Below are 18,519 nucleotides of genomic sequence, written 5' to 3'. Positions count from 1 at the left end.
TCCCCTTGCTGAAAAAGTCCCACCACCATCACCACAATTACCATAGGTTTCAAAGAAGTATTCTATTGTAGGCAATGGAAGGTTTTTTTCAAACTGAATTGGGAAAAGGGTAATTTTGGGGGCATAATTGTTGCAGTGCCTACAGAGTGCCCACAACTGTTTCTCTGGTTTGCAGGTGTGCCTATGCCCCCCCCCCCAAGTTGGCAGTCCCTTGTGTGTGCTATACTGGCTCACTATAAAGCAGCCTCCTCTGTTCCTTCCTTTCCCAAAAGTAATAAAAGCATTAAATCTGATAGCAGAAGGGGAAGAATGGTCAGCAGTAATATTATCAACCTACTGTCTAGAGAGTCCAAATTGGCAGATCTTGAACAGTAGCCATCTCTATAGCACTGCTGACTCTACTTCTTTTGATAGATGTTAATTTTATATACATTAATCTTCAGCACAGCATATCAAATTGTTGGACACATAGCTTTTCAAAAAGGAAAGCTGTGTAAGATGAGCTGTTTTCCAAAAAGGCAGAATGCAACTTTCATTTCTTAAAAGCTTTTAGAGTGCAGTACTGTATTGTTAAAAGCAGTATGGACAAGTGAAGCAGTGATAAAGGAGCTATTTACTTGCCTTGTTTTTTGGCTTTTTGCTGCAAGTTGCATACAAATGTGTTCAGTATTTTACATTTCTTCCTTCCTTCCTTCCTTCCTTCCTTCCTTCCTTCCTTCCTTTCTTTCTTTGTTGTAGTCCAGCAACATCTGGGTGGCCACAAATTTCCCATTGCTGCTTTAGAAACTTGCAGAGCAAGAGTGAAATATTTCCCAGCTCAATTCCCATATTGGTTATAAGCCTCAAGCCCTGATTGATGCATTTATCAAGAACCAGAGCAGCAATACCATTGGAGAAGAAAGCCACCTGCTCTCTCCCTGCCATATTTGCATCATAGCCAGCAACTTACCATACCTTAATGGTCACACCTCTGTCCTCTACTGTGCTATTTCATTTCTTGGTGAAAATACGAAGCAGAGCTGAGACAATAATGTCTTGCTGAAGTCTCTGCCTCAGCAAAGTGTAAGCCAGAAAATGGTCTATCCACCCACCCTTTCTGCTGCAGAGGACTGTAACAGACTGCAATTTCCATCTATGCTGCTTACTATGGTTTCTTGTTGGGCGCAATATACAAAATGGCTTCTAGAAGTTTAATACTTTAGATGGAGTTTTGTTCTCTAAATCTATTTCACCCATCCTTTGCCTCAGCGCCTAAACGTGATTTGTTTTTCCCTTGTGAAAGGGAATTATAATAATTGCTTATTAGCAATCCCATAGATTGTTGCTAAAATTACTGAACTAATGTGTGTTAGACTTCAAATAACATGCTGCAAGAAAGTGCTGTTATCCAGCAAAGGTTCTACACGGGAGGAGGGAGGGAAAGCAGTTTTCACAAATTCTGCTTCTCTCGGCACCACCTTCCAGGCTGTTTGCCAGGCCCCCCCCCCCCCCGGTAGTTTTTCAGAAGGCACAGGGCAGGAGACTGCACAGGAGAAGAGGAATGGATGGAACTCACCTCCTACCCCTTTCCTCTTGCACAGATAGAACTCTGCTAGACACAAGTCTGCATCCAATCCATTATTATTTTCAGGTTGTTGTTGTTGTTTAGTCGTTTAGTCGTGTACAACTCTAACAAGAATTAAATCCATCCCATCCATTCTGAGTACTGGTTTAAATTGATATATACCCCAAAACATATACAACTGTAAGCAAATACCATTGTTGTTGTTTTTAAATGGCATTTGCCCATGGATCTGTGTAGGATTGAGACCCAATGGCTTAGAGTAAAAAGTTGTAGATCAAAATGTTTCATCTTAATGTACTGTAGGGTGACAATCAGGAAAGTGTGGTGTAGAAGCCATGATCTTCATTAATATGGGAAGTGTTTAGCCAGAGCAGTATTTTATATATACTGTGTGTGTGTGTGTGTGTGTGTGTGTGTGTGTGTGTGTGTATGTGTGTGTGTGTGTGTGTGAGAGAGAGAGAGAGAGAGAGAGAGAGAGAGAGAGAGAGAGAGAGAGAGAGAGAGAGAGAGCAATATTAATGCAATTGACCTGAAGGGACAGGATATACCACTCATTAACTTTATGCCATGTCTTTAGCCATAAAACAATTAAATTATGATTATAAAGCCCTTCAGTTTGTTTTTCTGTGCCTCTCATTCCTCCAATATAGGGATGGATTTCAGCTTAATTCAGTGTACTGATGTGCTGTTTTCTGTTGTATTAAGGCCTGCTTTTAATATAGTTTTGTTTATTTTTGATGCAATTTTATTGCTTTTAAATTGTTTAGTGTCGCTTTGATTCTTAAAACGGAAAAGCAAATGTTTTTAATGTGTCTTCACAGTCCTTCTGTCATCATAACAGAATATGGACTACTTTTGGCGTATAAATGATACTTTTTTAAAAGGAGAAGGGTGTATCTTTCAAACTTAAAGGGAAACAAATAATCCATTTTAATGTAGTGCATATGGTGAGATTTCTTGCTACTATCTTGTATCTTCACTTTGAGTTGGTCTCAAAAAATTGTAGGGACACAGATTTTTCTGTTTTCAATTTTATTTGGCTGTAACCTGCTGCTACCGCCACTGAATAATGTTCATTTGAGACTTGTTGCTGCAAATATCTGTGTCTGGTGCCAGATTTTAATATGCTGTGACACTCACATCATCATGTTGAGATAGCAGATGAATTACCCTGTCACTCCCTGTACCAGGATTGACTAAATCAGGACATTGCTGAAATATTTTGTCAAATTGTCATAACATGAATTATTAGAAGCCAAGTGAAACATAGGATGACACAGCTGCATGTAGGGAGGAGATGCTTGTTATGAATGAAGGTATTTTGCAATTGCTCAGATCTTCTGCCTCAAATTCATTTTTCACTTACTGTTCCTTAGGATTGTAGCTACTTGCACTGTATATAAATTAAACATTGTGTTTCAAACAATGTTGTTTTCTTAGCTGCAGTACCCAAAGGCAAGCTCATAAAACAGTTCATTTCAAAACCAAGGTTGCTTTAATAAAAGCCGCATGATTTCTATAAATTAAAGCAGCCTGAAAACAATTCCTTACCATGCACTTGCAAGTAGATGTGGGTTCTGTGCTGTTTTAACCTATCCTTGAACTAGAAAGCATTGTGAGGATATTAAAAACATGAAGGCCAGTGATGGAACAACATGAAGCTTCATTTTTATATAATTACTGTTATAGATGTAGGTGAAACATATAGATGTAGATAAGGAGGGGCAGAATTAGAATTCAAATGATCAGGGTTTAATTTTTTTATGATAAAAGTATGCAGATTTGATAAACAGAAACTGAAGTACTTTTAACATAATTTAAAAATTAAATGTTCTCGAAGCTACCAACATGAGTCTGACCAAACTGTGGGAGGCAGTGAAAGACAGGAGTGCCTGGCATGCTCTGGTCCATGGGGTCACAAAGAGTCAGACACGACTAAACAACAATAACACAGAGGTAGTATGTAGGACTGGCAAAAATTGGATTCCTTGCCTTTCACAAGCAGAAAACTGTTCCACTGACTAAAGCAAAGGCAGCCTTGGATCTTGTACAGTATTTGCATTACCGGGAACAGACATTATGTAGCACCTGTAATAGTGCCAATTCTGCTGACTGAAGTGGCTGCGTGGTCACATACAGGGACAAGGTGATTTCGTAGGTTTTCATGCGCTTCAGGGCTTGTTCTAAAATGCAGCTCTTATTTTTGAGATGAATTTGGTTCACACATCTGGCATGTTTATTTATTGCTTTGCATTTAAAATTAGTAAATGTGCCTTCATTTTTAATGTACCAGTGCTTTTGAAGAACAGTCTAATTAGGCATTTCTTACCTTTTTTTGAACTTGGGCCCATCTTCTATACTTGCATCATATTCTAGCTCCTGCCCCCTTGCTCTGTGATGTGGGCAGCCATTTATTCAGTCTCTTTTTTGAGATTTCAGGGCTCTCTAATTTTTTCTTGGGGCAGGAGGCATGTCACAAGGAACCTTGGTCATAAAATTTAGGCTTGGATGAGTGCAAGCTGGCAGGCATAGGAGCACCTAACAAAACTTTCATTGCAGAAGTGAATATTAGCTGGCATTAAAACTGCTTAGGGAAGCTAGAAAAGATTCTTTTCAGCCAAGGGGGGCAACTTCAGTGACTGACAGATTGAGGGTTGGTTTTACAATGACACAGCCTTCATTCATGACTGAAGCATAATGCTGCAACAACAACAATTCATTGTAATCTTCCTTGCTTCTAGAAGAGAAAAAACAAACAAGCGTAATTCCTGAGATGGAGTTGCACTCCTCTTAAGGATCAGGTTTAGTTTTCAGATGTTTATAGATCCAGCATTGCTGATGGATGCACTAGTATTGTCGATAACTTGTAGTGACTTTCATCAATGTCAGTTGAGTTGCTATGACAACTGCATTGCGTTTTGGAGAGTACTTTAATCTGTGTTGTAACATCCATGCAAGTGAATGGCAAGAAGTGTTTGCATTTGGTTTTGCCTTTTGAAAGGGCCCAGAAACTACAACTGGTACAGAGTCCATGGGCCAGATTGTTAACTGCTACAGTCTTCTTTGACTGAATGTTAAAAGACATTCAGTGGGCTCCCAGTTAATTTCCAGTCCAGTTCAAAGTGCTGATATTTACATTTGAAGCCCTAAATGTCCTACCTGCTAAAGAAAATCAAATTCTGAGGTCACCCCCACTGAGCTCAGGCAGATGGCTCTCCTTTGAAGTGCTCCTATGGAACTCTCTCCCTAGGTGTACTTGCTGTGACTTAGGATAGAATCTGTTTTGCACAGCCTAAGCGACCAACATGAGTATGACCAAACTGCGGGAGGCAGTAGAAGACAGGAGTGCCTGGCGTGCTCTGGTCCATGGGTTCTCAAAGAGTCGAACACGACTAAACGACAACGACAACACACACACACACACACATATGCAGACTGCTAGCAAAGAGGAATCATAGGTTGCTTCCGCACACTTCCCCATTGATATTGCCAGCCTTTTCAATTCTTATTCTTTTCTTAAGCTTATGTTTTTCTTTTTTTTGTTTGTAGGTATTTGTGTATTTTGTATTGTTTTGTGTGATGTTTTATTCATGGTCTTTTATGTATTGATATAAAATTGAATAAATTTTTTAAAAAAAGATATTGCCAGCCTTGTTACTCACTTTTTATGGAGAACCCAGATTTTATCAATGATAAATCATTACATCCCAGTGTTGTGTTTTCTGTCTTAATTGTCCTCCCATCTTTTTATGGACCTGTTGATTTGTGTCATTAAAAAAAAGGTTAAAATGCAATTTTAGTCCAAGCCTGTCAAATGTGGAAAGACAAACATCTTTCAGGGCTATTAATTAAAAGTTTCCTCCTTGATGGCTCTGCCCTTTCTTCCTCATCCTGTTGACTGTGGCTCAGGGAGCATTAGTGAATATCCTGTATATCACTCCTCAGATAACCTATTTTAGGACTGTGCTGTAGTGTAATTGCCCCGGTTATCAGTTTGTCATCCGAAGTGGTGTCTGTACTTTGCATTCCTTTTTTCTTTTCATTTTTATATAGTGAAACAGCCGTATTATCCTAAATCAAAATTTAAACAAAAACAATGGGGAAATTCCTTTAGCCACATCTAATGGCAATTGTTAAAATAGGCTGGAAACTATACTCAGAAAGCTTTTTAAGTAACATTGAGGGGTTGGCTGAACAGAATGTGCTTCTGAGTAAACATTACTAGAAGAATCTTGGCCGCAGAGAAAGATGATGGAAATATTAGAGGCTGTAGAAGCTCTGTGCTTGAATTCCACTTTTAGATGATGTAAGAAAAAGTCTCAGAGGTGCTTAAGGGGATTGAGTGTGGAACCAGCCACAGGGATTAATCATTTTATTTGTTCTGAATGGAAGGAAGAATGGTTTCCTAGTTCACAACTGTGGCTTGTACTGTGGGGTTTTTTGCTTTTGTCAGAAGTTGGTCGCCGGGTGGGGCGGAGAGCACCAGCTTCCCAGCAGGTAGGTCACTGTTGGTTACTGGGAAGGAGAGGAGAGTGGCAAGGCAGCGGGGAGTTTTACCAGTGCATTTGCCCCATGCTGATCTCCCTGCCACCTCACCCTTGCATCATTCCTGGCAAGCAATAGTGACCCACCTGCTGGGAAGCTAGGATGGTGGGTCCAACCCACCCAGTGAGCCACTTCTGGTTTGTTTTTGTTTTTGAATATTTGACACATTCTTTACCAGCTCTTTAAGGTCACATAAACTTAATGAAGCAGGATCTGCATGAGCATCTTGCACCCACATTTTGTCCATCTTCTTTCCTTCTTTTCCTCAAGGGGGGAAATAAACCAGGAAGCAGCAGTTGTTCATATCTTCCCAAACTACATGATGTAGTTAATGGCTTCCTAATAAGACACCATTCAAAAGCTAATTTTAAACAATGACTGTGTGATTGTGAACAATATGGTGTTGTTTGCATGTCACGATAAACCATAGCTAATGGTTTACTATGAACATGGAGATCACTTCTGCTTTGCTCCTACACTAGCACTAGAGGGAGCGACAAACCACAAGCCTGGCTTAGTGTTACACCAAAAGCAGAATTTGTTGTTTGTTTCACTCAGAGCTTGACTTTAAATTATAGTTTGCATGAACAATCCACAATGCCAGGCTTGGATGCAACTCTAAGCCAAGCATTGTGGTTTCTAGTTACTACTAAGAGAGGAATAAAGTGGAAGCCATCTGTGTGTTCATGGTAAGCCATTAACTATGGTTTATTGTGATGTGTAAAGACAGCCTGTACATTTTTCTTTGATTTTTTTGACAGTGTTTTCTGACACAATATATGTTCCAGAAGTGCAGCCATGCTCATTTTTGATAGCAAAATCAACAAGAAGTCCTTTGGCAATTTTAAAGATTGAAGTATTTATTGTGGTGCAATTCTTAATAGCCTAGAGATTGCTGAGTGAGATGTATGAGGTTATATGATGAAGTATAGAATATATTTATATGTTAATAATTGAACTAATTTTAGATGAGTTTTCATGTCAATAACCATTGATGATATCATGCTGTGAGCTTTCCAGATTTAATTAAACTATATGTGTCTGTCTGGACTACCTTCTTCTGTGTTGATATAAGCAAAGTCCCTCATCCTACCGTGTTTCTCATATTATAAGACACGTCTTATATTTATTTTTTCCTCAAAAAAACACACTATGGCTTATTTTCAAGGGATGTCTTATTTTTTTCCTCCTCCTCCTGCCGCGGCCGGCATTGCTGCTGCGCCTATCACTATGTCTTATTTTCGAGGTATGGCTTATATTCCTTGAATGCTTAAAAATCCTGCTATGGCTTATTTTATGGGTATGTCCTAAAATATGAGAAACAGGGTATGTAGCATCCTATGATATGAACTATTTCCTTAATATTCCCTTAATATTGCTGGTTTTGTCTCCAGAGCAGTGTCATTAAAATTTCATGCATGGAGTATTAGAAATAAACTATTTGGTATATTCAGTGAGTATAGAATGTCATAAGAATACTTAGTGAAACTCATGCCTAGAGCTTATTTCTAACTTATTCAATAAATATTGCTGAAATTTTGTTCTTTGCATACTGTATGAGGCCTATGGTGTTTCATTTTACTACAGATTTACATTTCTGTGAATTAAATCAAGGCTTTGAAACCAACAGGATGTCTCCTAGTTACATAACAAAATGCATGATTTTATGGAAGAGCACAGGGATTCATGTGCCTAGAAAATTTGATGCAAAGAATATCTACCCCAGGAATTATATAGCTGTACAGGTTCAGAATACAATTTATTCTGAATTTTTGCACATGCAAATAGGTTTTTCGTAACAGACCACTAAAACTATTTGCTTCTTTACTTTTAAAGCACATATACACAAAACACAGTACAATAAATCTGATAGTTAAAGCTCTGTTACTGGTTTACAACTTTAAACTTATTATTTAGGTTGGTTTAAAACACAAGAAAAGAAAGGATGGAACCATATAATAGAAAGTACAAATAATCTAGAATAGCTCATCTGGCTTCTTTCTCTCCCCATTCTATTTGCATCTGTTGCTCAGGATCCTGTGTGTGCAGTATAACAATGGCTGCTGTGTGTGAACCTGCTCACTGTCCTGCTCACTGCAGCATGGCCAGACTCAACTGGGTGTAGGACAAGATGATGTTCAGACAGGATACAAGGCGAGGTGGGCCGCAGGGTTCTGGGAAACACAGAGCAAGCTAAAATTGAGCCCTTCTCCAGCAGTACCACCAGGTACAACGTAACTGTTAGTGCCACCTGTGCTGCAGGATGCTGCTGTACTTAAAAGGACTCAACCTTTTTCTACAAAACTATTGCAACAGAGCAAGGGAGGGTCAGGTATTCTAGGGTCTTCTAGAGACAGTTAAGGGTACCAGTGCCTCTGGGGCTGGTCCTGCATGCTCTCCCTTTCAGTCTCTTATCACCGGATGAGGAGTCTCAGTTCGTGACACATATGTGTTAAGATCACCTACAAAGACTCTTCTCTAGGTGCTCCTGTTGCCTGAAGAGTGCTGGGTGGTGTCTGCTGACAGGACCTTCTCAGTTGTGGTTCCTAGTCGGGGGTGGCGTGCTTGGCATTTTCACATTTTTGACCTTTATATCTTCCCATAACTTTTTAAAATTCTAGTTTAGTTTGATTGTATTTTGTGGCCTTGCTCATGTTTTCTCTTTAATCAAACATTTTTTAAAAAGTTATATTGTCATTGGTTAGTGTGTTTTTAACTGCCAAAGATAATACAATTTTAAATAATAAATAAATAGAAATTTGGCAGTGGCCATGAGATATTTGTTCCCATGGACTCTCATGTGACAGAGTCTCCGTCTGCATTACTTTAAACGGGGGTGGGGGAGAGAATGTGACTGCAAATGAAGCACCTACCAGAAGCAACAGGTGTGCTGGACTCAGCAGCAGCTCCAGGGGAGGCAGTGGAGCTCACCTGCTGTACAGTTCCAGGGCTGTTAATCTGAAGCAGTGGTTCTGAATCTTGCTCACCTTTTCAAGTTGACTGCTCTGCTAAGGGACCTCAGCCTATGTGAACAGAGTGCATAGGCAAAGAACGCTTTCCTATGGCTGTGTGTTGTCGGTGAAAATTGGGAGCTGCCTGAGTTAATTGACGGATAAAAATATATCGGCACAGGAAAAGGAATTAAGCAGATGAAAGTGTAAATCATTGCCTTGTTTGTCATAATAAATGTTTGTACTCATTGATTCTTTTAAAAGTAGCTTATGTTTGTAAGAACATTTTCAGACTACACCAGGGAACCCTTTCCCCCCACATTGATTTGGCTGACTCTCTCTTGAAGTACTTGTTTTTGGACCATGTTCAAATACAGCAGCTTAGTCTCTGAATTTAACATTTGGTGCTTTCTGCCAATTTTAAGGAAGTGATTAACCTTGAACTTCCCACAAAACAATAAAACCTTTTCAAATACTAGTGGATTTTAAAGTTTATTCAATCCCCATGAGGCATTCATAGAAGAGAGCTTCTCTCTTTGGAAGATAGGGAGAGCTTTATACCAAGGCATACCAATGACCCTTCTAGCTCAGTATTGTCAACTCTGACTGGCAGTAGTTCTCCAGGGTTTCAGAGTGGGAGCCTTTCCCACTGAGCTATGGCTCTTCCATCTTGAGTCTTGAGATGCCCCCTTTCTAGTATTGGACCACCTGGTGTGTACAGGTACCATTGTCTTAATTACTACCCATTTCTTAGGGCAGTGGTTTGTATTTCATATGTAGTGGAGGGGATGATTGAATAGGGAGAATATGTAGGAAGAAAAGAGATAGCAAGAGGCAATAAAGAAGGACTGCACTTTTCATAATGGCAGCATGTACTTGGTTATCAGGTTGTGTGTATTCTGTACTAGAATTTAAAATAAAACTTGCTTATGTAACTCAAATTCTACAGCCTGCACAAATAGATGTAACTGCTCATTCTGCACAATCCATTCCACTTCTAATAGCCATGGAAGGAGCAGAAGGCCTGGCATTCCTAGCCAATGGAAATCCCGTTGAACCCCTTCTCTGCAGAGTTGCACTGCATAGTAAATTTTGCCTTGGCTATTGCAAGGTTTGTGTGAATAGAACAAAGGTGGCTTGACTCAGTAGTAGTGGTCTGATTAACTGATATTCTTTTCTCCCTCTTTTTGTTTTAGTATCTGAAAACTCCAAAGTGGTGCAAGACAAAAAAGCTGCTTCATCCAGCCGCCCCACCTCTGCCGCTTTAGGACAGAATGCCAGCAGTGCTGGAGCCAAGCCAGGTATCAATTTGTGAACTTTTCATTGCTTTCACCACCCTGGAGATGTATTTTTAAAACCCCTTTTAACAATGTATTTCACCTCTTTCACAGTTGTTTTCAGTCACAGGTGTCACTGAACTTTTAATTACAGGTGGCAACCATTTCATGTGTGTGTGGGGGGGGGTCTGTTTCTGGCCCTGCATGCATTAGCAGAGCATATATAAGTGTGCCCCACCCCTGTTCTGCCTCCCATTCTTCCCCCATTCTGCCCTTTTCCACGTTGCACGCTGGCAATCATGCATCAGTTGGACGCGCCTAAAATGGTCGCCACCTGTATGTTCAGATATAGACAAGAAACATTGAAACAACATAGGCAAACTGATATTGTATTTGTACTATGCATTTACATAGAGCGAGAAATAGTTCTTGCAAAGTCATGAAACCCAGGAAATTAAACTATTCCTTTGCAAATCTAAAAGATACAGATTAGGGTCAGGCATACCCTGACCAACCTCTTTGTGAGTGTGCTCAGATGCACTTGGGTCTCTGCACTTCCAGTGCTGAGTATTGTAAATGTATTCTATAAGCACCAGGTGAAATGAATTTCTGTATATGCTCAGTCTCACACTCCAGTTTTCTTTTGCTTACTTTACAGGGTTCAGAGAACAAATACACTGCTGGGCTTTACTGAATATATTGTCCTAGCTGCACATTCCCCCCCCCTATCCTCTGGCAAGCACAGTGTTAAATGAGTCAGGAAAGAGTTTTGTTTTCTTGAATAGACACATCATCACTTTAACAACTGTCTATATGCCTTCTGTTCTGCAGCTCAGATTTGAAAGGCGGTTCATTATAAACTGTGAGAAATAAAGGACTCTCGAATCCTGTGAAATGTTTCATTCCCCTGTTGCATATCTTAAATTTTATATATCGAGTGACAGGACGTCAGCTGGTTAGTTGTACCCATAACACAGTCGCTGGCACCTGGGCATTCTGCCAAGTAATTAACCTTTCATTCATTACCCCTAAAACAAAAGTTATAAAGGCAAGATCTATGGCATGTGACAACAGAGGAAAATAAGTCTGCGTAGTTAAATAATGCCACCATCTTTGAGGTCTGAGAAGTACTTTGTATGAAGTGTTGGCTTTTGTTCTTGAGATCACGATGGTCTCATATGCTTTCACATGCGGTTTGCATGGAACAAAACTGATGTGTTTTCTGGTAAATGCTGCAGTGTGTACAGGCTGTTGGTATGTAATTTGAGCAGTTCTTTTGGATCAGGGTTTTTAGTACAAAATAAATAAATAAATCCCCGAAAATCTAACACCTGAGGTTGGATCTTGAGAAATGGTGGTGGAAGAAGAAGGGGTATGGAAGGTGACTTTCTGACTCCCTTCACCACCACCCCCAGTCACGCCCAAAGCCTCCAAACAACCTCACATGAAGGTCGGGAAACCCTATTGAATAGGTGGAGCTTCAGGATAGGGGAATAAAGATGGAGAATATAACCCTGAAAATTGGACAGGAGCATCTTCCATCTACCCCTTCCATCGCTGGTGTTTCTCTGAATCCAACCAATAGCCTGTTAAGTTCTCACTTAGGTAGAAATTTAGTGTCAGTAGTTTCACTTCACACTGAAGGGTGGAGCTCATGTGAACGGTTGCTCGTCTATGGGAGAGAGAGAAACCCCCTATATATATGTTTTCTATGTGAATGGATTTTTATGTGGGAACATGCAGCCCCACCTGCTTTCTGAAGTGCTGCAACACAGACAGAAGCTGGCCACCTCTTTGAGAACTTGGCCTTAAGTGTTATTCTAAGAATTAATTGGATGCCGTTCATGGTGGTTCTTTTTTTCTTTAGGCAGAGAGATCCCAAGCTCATAGCAATTAAATATGTGAAAGTGATAATATGTGAAAGGTCTTAAATGGTAACATTACAGTTGCTTGTTAATTGATTTTAGAATGTTGCTTTTTCTAATATGACACCTCAAATCTTCTATTATTTTACAGACCCTGCGCCAGTACTGAAAGTTGATGAAAGGCAGCGACTTGCTCGAGAACGGAGAGAAGAACGGGAAAAGCTGTTAGGTGAGTCATACTCAATGTGCTCTTTCTAACTGGTGATTCTCATCAGTTATAACATGCTTGTCATTTGACATCTATATTATGCATTAAACAGCATGAGTTACGAGACTATAATTAAATGTGTACTTTTAGCCATAAAAATAGTTCATGGAATTTAATTACTAGATCTCTGAGATCTGGTCAACACGTGGTCCTAGCACATAAGTTGTACATGTGCTGGAGCATAGACATGTCCTCCTCACATAGGATATTGTGTACAGAGAGGGTTTTGTGTTCATACAAGAAAGTTCAGTGTGTGGTAGAGCAGAACATGCCAACCCAAGTCTTGTTGTCAGGCCTACATCGGATAAAGTAGTGTTACTTAGCACGAGAAGTACATATTGTCATTAATTTGTAAAGACTTTCATGTGTCTTGGTTCTATTCACACAATAAGTGCAAACTGGCAGAGGCTACTGCAGGTTCTAGAACACTATTGTCAGCCTCCATCCATGACATTTCAAAATAACCAATGTCTTTGCCTGCAATAGGAAATACATTGGAGAGCCATGTGAGCCTTCCACCTGTAGAGGGCACGGCAGAAAAGGCTGTCTTGCCCAGTTGCTGCCCACCTCTCCTCAGGTCATGGGAAGGACCTCTAAAGACTATCTCAGTTTACGGGCTGGTTGCCATATAGGTGGGAAGTAGATCATCTTGTCTCGTGGTACAGCAGGAATAACTTGGTGCTAAATGCCCCAAAGACAGTGGAAATGATAATTGATTTTAGAAGGCATCCTCCCATCTTGTTGCCAATCTCCATTCTTAGTAAAATGGTTGTAGTGGTAGACTCCTTTAAGTTCTTGGGCTCTATGATCTCTCAAAAATTAAATTGGTCAGATAACATCAATATTATAAAAAGGTACACCAGAGATTGTATTTCTTGCGACAACTAAGGAAATTTAATCTGCCCCAAGAATCGTTGGTCCAATTTTATAGAGGTACTATTGAAACTGTTCTCTGTAATTCCATTACTGTCTGGTATGGTACAGCCTCTAAGCTGGATAAGAAGAGGCTCCAGCGAGCAGTAAGAACTGCAGAGAGGGTAATTGGTTTTAGTTTGCCTCCAATAGAGACACGTTATGCCGCTCGAGTCAGGAAGAGAGCAAAGAGAATTGCTGTAGACCAGGCATCCCCAAACTTCGGCCCTCCAGATGTTTCGGACTACAGTTCCCATCTTCCCCGACCACTGGCCCTGTTAGCTAGGGATCATGGGAGTTGTAGGCCAAAACATCTGGAGGGCCACAGTTTGGGGATGCCTGCTGTAGACCCTTCGCATCCTGGTCATCACCTGTTTGATTTACTCCCATCCGGACGTTGGTACAGGACTCTGTATACAAAAACGTCTAAGCACAGGAATAGCTTTTTTCCTTGTGCCATCAAATTGTTGAATCTGTAGTTGTGGGCAAAAGGGTGGCCAGTTGGTAGTATGGGGTTTTTCGCTGTGCTGTTGTATTGTGAGGGGAATAGTGTTTGTATGAGGTACGTTTTTCTTTACATTGCAATGTAGTCGAAGCAAAATTCCAAGTATGGTTGATACTTGGCCAATAAATTATTCTATTCTATTCTGTTCTGTACATTTTCTTATTGTTCACATTTGAAAAGGAAGCTTCACACCTCCTGCAAGAGTATTTCTTCTCTGAAGTTCTAAGGTTGAACTCACAGTGTCCCTTCCACAAAAACATAAATGCTTCTTCCTTTATGAAAGAGACAGAGATCTACTGGAGGCTCCTGCTGGAGGAATGGAAGGAAAATGGTTTTCACCAATTTTACTCCCTTCAAACCCCCAATTCTTTTTCCCATACTTTTCCAGAAGGTTTTTTCTCTCCCTTCTCCTTCCAGTGAGAGTGTCCTGTGAAAAGAGTTCTACTTACAGGAGCTCTGGATCAAAGGCATCTTGTTTCGTTTTGGGGTGGGTTTCATTTTCGACCTGATTTCATAGCAAACTAAAATATGATGTATTCAGAACCTTCTTATTGCAATGGCATTATAAAGATAGTCAACATGGTGAGCTCCAAATGTTTATAACTACAGTTCCCATTATTACTGATAATTGAGCAAGCTGGTTGGGACTGTAATCCAGCAACATCTGAAATGCAGCACTGGCTGCCCTTGTTCCATAAGAAGGATCCTGTTGGATCAGGGTGCAAGATCCCTCTAGTCCAGTGCTCTGATTCCCACAGTAGACAATCTGAGGCCTTGGGCAAGCAAAGCCTACAAGCAGCACATGAAGGTAACAGCCCTTTTTCCTGTAACAGCTCTTTGACAACTGGTGTCTGGTGGCATCTCACCTCTGAACCTGGAACCTCTGTGAACTTTTCTACTCCTCTTATAAAGCCATCTAAGCTAGTGGGCATCACCATATCCTGTAGTAGCAAATTTCATAAATGAATGGTGCACATTGTGAAGACATACTTCCTTTGTTTGTCTTGTATCACCTGCCATTGGATGATCTCAAGTTCTGGTTTTATGAGAGAAGGGGGGGGGGAGATTTACGTCTGTTTTCTCCATCTTGAAGTCTGTTCCCTTATGTTGAAGCTCCCCATATAGAAGAGAGAGTAAATTGATATCTACTCATCAGCTAAGTTAGTTTCCACTAATTAATTTTTGAGAATTGTTGTTTTGTGAGTGTACTACAAATCCTGGAGATTCCCAGACATTTTACAGATCCACCATTTCTGAGGTCCCTTGGTTAGGAACCATGAGGGGTTAAGCAGGTTTGAACATATTTTAACTTATTCTTCTGGCTATACCCAGAGGCATCTGAACTGCCAACCATTCAAAGAAGGAGAAGAAAAGGTTGTTTTTCTTCTTATGTGAATGCAAAGCACAGTGGCTGCCACTCTTAATTTTGTGAAAAATGTCTTCCTCAGTATGATGTCTGTCAACTTGCCATATTTTTAAATAGATCATAATGGCACATTACAGTTGCCTGCAGCTGACCCTGGTGGTGGTGTTTCTTTGGCATTTCAGAAAGAAGAGTAGAAGGCAAAGATACAGTTATTTCACACTCTAATCAGACCCTACACACTATTATATTTTTGACCATAAAGCATAATTGCGCTGGTTTGAGAGTACAGATAAATAAGCAGTATAAAATTAACAGCAGATAAATTCTCTATTTACCTGTCAAATCTGTAAATCATATGCTCTCTCTGATGCATTTGGCTATACATTCCTGCAAAACAGTTGTGTTTTCCATGTTTCTTCTCTTCCATTTATGTTTGCTTATTTCTTAATAATTTAATTCCATGTACTATAGAACAGGAAGCTGTCTGGCACTAATCCAGGCTGTTCATCAGTCAGTCTGGTTCTCTTTGATTGGTTTGATCATATTGCCCAAACTCTCAGGATTCAATTGAACAGCATGGCTCAAACTTGAAGGGACAGTGCAATGCACCAGAGTAAAGCAAAATGGGGACTTGAAGCAAAAGTTCCATTTCCATCTGGGGGGGGGGGAATACTATGTGAAGTGTCCCTCATATTTTACACCCAGTGAGTCTAGTCACATGCCTTGGACACCTTCACACTTGAATTCTGCAGTGTGGTCTGTGTGTGGCTGCCCTGGAAGAGTTTTTTAGAAACTGCAGGTGGTGCAGAATGCTTTCTGGTGTCTATTTCTTGGACCGTGTTACACTGGCCTTATACCAGTTGTGCTGGCTTCAGATTCATTTCAGGGCCCTATTCAAGGTGCTGGTTATTACTTAGAAAATTCTTAAATGGAATGAGGCCAGGATAGCTGAAAGACTTCCTCCTTCCATATGAATCTAGCTGTGGTTTACTATTTTTTTCCCTGAGGGTCCTGATTTATGCTTTCCACAGCCCAGGGCTCTCCTGTTGTTTTGAACTCCAACTCTCATAAATCCTACCATGCACAGGAAATGAACAGGGATTATGGGAACTGTAGGTGAACAAAATCTGAAGGATGTTAGGTTGGGGAAGCCTGGGTTAATGTTTTATGGTTGTTAAGCTGGCAAGTCACGTTCAAAGGTGCTTTCCTTTCTCCTGTTAGGAAAAAAGTAGCAAACTTCCTGCTTCTTTGGTGTGTAAACTGTTCTTAGACAGCATACTATCTCTCTCTATATTTTATATATATATATATATGCTGTTAAACCACAGTGCCTAGAGCTTGCCGATCAGAAGGTCGGCGGTTCGAATCCCCGTGATGGGGTGAGCTCCCGTTGCTCGGTCCCAGCTCCTGCCAACCTAGCAGTTTGAAAGCACCTCAAAGTGCAAGTAGATAAGTAGGCACCGCTACTGCTCTGTTTCCGTGCGCTGCTCTGGTTTGCCAGAAGCGGCTTTGTCATGCTGGCCACATGACCTGGAAGCTGTACGCCGGCTCCCTCGGTCAATAACGCGAGATGAGCACCGCAACCCCAGAGTCGGTCATGACTGGACCTAATGGTCAGGGGTCCCTTTACCTTTACCTACACACACACACACACACACACACACTATTAGCAGACACCTTACACAAAACAGTCCCAAAGCACAACAAATACACATCTTAATACCGAAATGACAGCACCAGCATAAAACCAGCATTTTTTTTAAAAAAAACAACAGTTGCATAGTAGTATTTATTTAGATAACTCACCCAACTTATACTCACCCTGCTTCCCTGAAAGGAGTTGAAACAGCAGATAATTGCTTTATGCAGTCTGGCATTCTAAAAATATTCCGTCTAATTCCCTTCCCTCATTCTGAAATGAGCCTTGTCACTAACTAATAGAAGGAACATTTCCTAGAGCAGGGTAGACCAACCCTTGGGGTCCAGGTGCATAGCTGCCAAGTTCTCCCTTTTTTTAAGGGAAATTCCCTTAAGCTGAATAGGCTTCCTCGCGAGAAAAGGGAAAACTTGGCAGCTATGTCCAGGTGTTGTGGCTCTCACACACATACACACTGCAACCTATTTTGTTGGCTATAATAGAACACCAGTCTTAATTTCAGAAGGGAGGGGGAACCTGCGGACACCAGGGAAGGCCTCTGCGGGCACATGTGTGCCCTTGGGCACAACGTTGGTGACCGGTGTACCCTATTCAGTTTCTTCTTCCACTTTCTAAAACTATTTTATTGGTCATCCAGGAGAAATGGTTAAACAATAGAGTGAAACCATAAAGTCTCTCTTTGCTAGAGCTGCATGGTTCAGTAGACGTATGACTCGGTTTGCAGCAGTTTGTTATGGAAAGGTTTTCCAAAATACAGTATTCCTTGTGGAAGCTGCAGTGGACAGAGTATGACTTCCTAGCACAATTAAGCAGCAAGGAAACTGCCTCTTCTGTCAGCAGGGCCAAAACAGAGCCATGGAACTAGAGGTGGCATTGTAGACCATCAAACTTGAGGCAGAAAATCCAGAGCTAGAGCATCCCCAAGAGATGGCCACCTAGCCTTTGCTGCTATTGCTACTTACTTAGGAGGAGAGTGAGGCAGTGGCCAGGTGAGTGCAGTGCAAAGGCAGCAGCAAAGCCAATTGGGTTCTCCTGTTAGTGTATTTGCACCACACCAATCTCCCTACAACCTTACCCTTTATCTCCCAGTAAGCAATGGCAGTGCAAACAGCTGGGGGTCAGGTGAGAAGCAGCACCGCACCATGCTGCACACTACCATTCAAATGTTCAACTGGGGCAGGGCAGCAGGGAACACTTTTTTTGCAGACGCAAAGAAATATTAGGTTTCTCCTTTTCAGCTATAAGACAGACTCATGCGAGTCCTAAGTGTTTGGAAATACAAGATGGGCAAAAAAGTGCGTGCAAACACTTTCCAGCATGATGCACCAATATTTTCCTGGCTTCTTTTTTCTGTGGAGAAATTGCTTAAGATGGGACAATGGAGCCTTCTAAATTAATTTTAAATAACTGCATTTATTGACATTTGTAAATTCATTGACTGTTTAGAGGCAGTGTATGAAGGATAATTTTAGGGTTATGATGATTAAGTTGTAATGATAAACTTCAACAACAACTACAACTACTGGGTTTATTAAAAGGCAATAAAAGATCAACAGCATTTCTTGTAATTTTCTCCATTATGGCAATTGAATATTATGCCCATGAGAGT

At 40.7% G+C, this 18,519-nt stretch overlaps 1 protein-coding gene across 5 annotated transcripts in view; it reads left to right on the top strand.

Annotated features, from left to right (window-relative positions):
* The window catches only part of MAP7 (microtubule associated protein 7), a 103,005-nt gene that overhangs the window by 46,542 nt on the left and 37,944 nt on the right, over positions 1-18,519 (top strand). For all 5 annotated transcript variants that reach the window (XM_060272709.1, XM_035108897.2, XM_060272710.1 and 2 more), the window contains exons 2-3: positions 10,257-10,361; positions 12,354-12,431. In XM_060272709.1, the coding sequence (XP_060128692.1) occupies positions 10,257-10,361; positions 12,354-12,431 (183 nt within the window). The remainder of the gene's footprint in view (positions 1-10,256; positions 10,362-12,353; positions 12,432-18,519) is intronic.

Source organism: Zootoca vivipara, chromosome 3 (assembly GCF_963506605.1).
Source record: "Zootoca vivipara chromosome 3, rZooViv1.1, whole genome shotgun sequence".
Classification (NCBI taxonomy): Eukaryota; Metazoa; Chordata; class Lepidosauria; order Squamata; family Lacertidae; genus Zootoca; species Zootoca vivipara.
The sequence above is the reverse complement of the archived record's forward strand: the minus strand, read 5'-3'. Positions and strand labels throughout refer to the sequence as shown.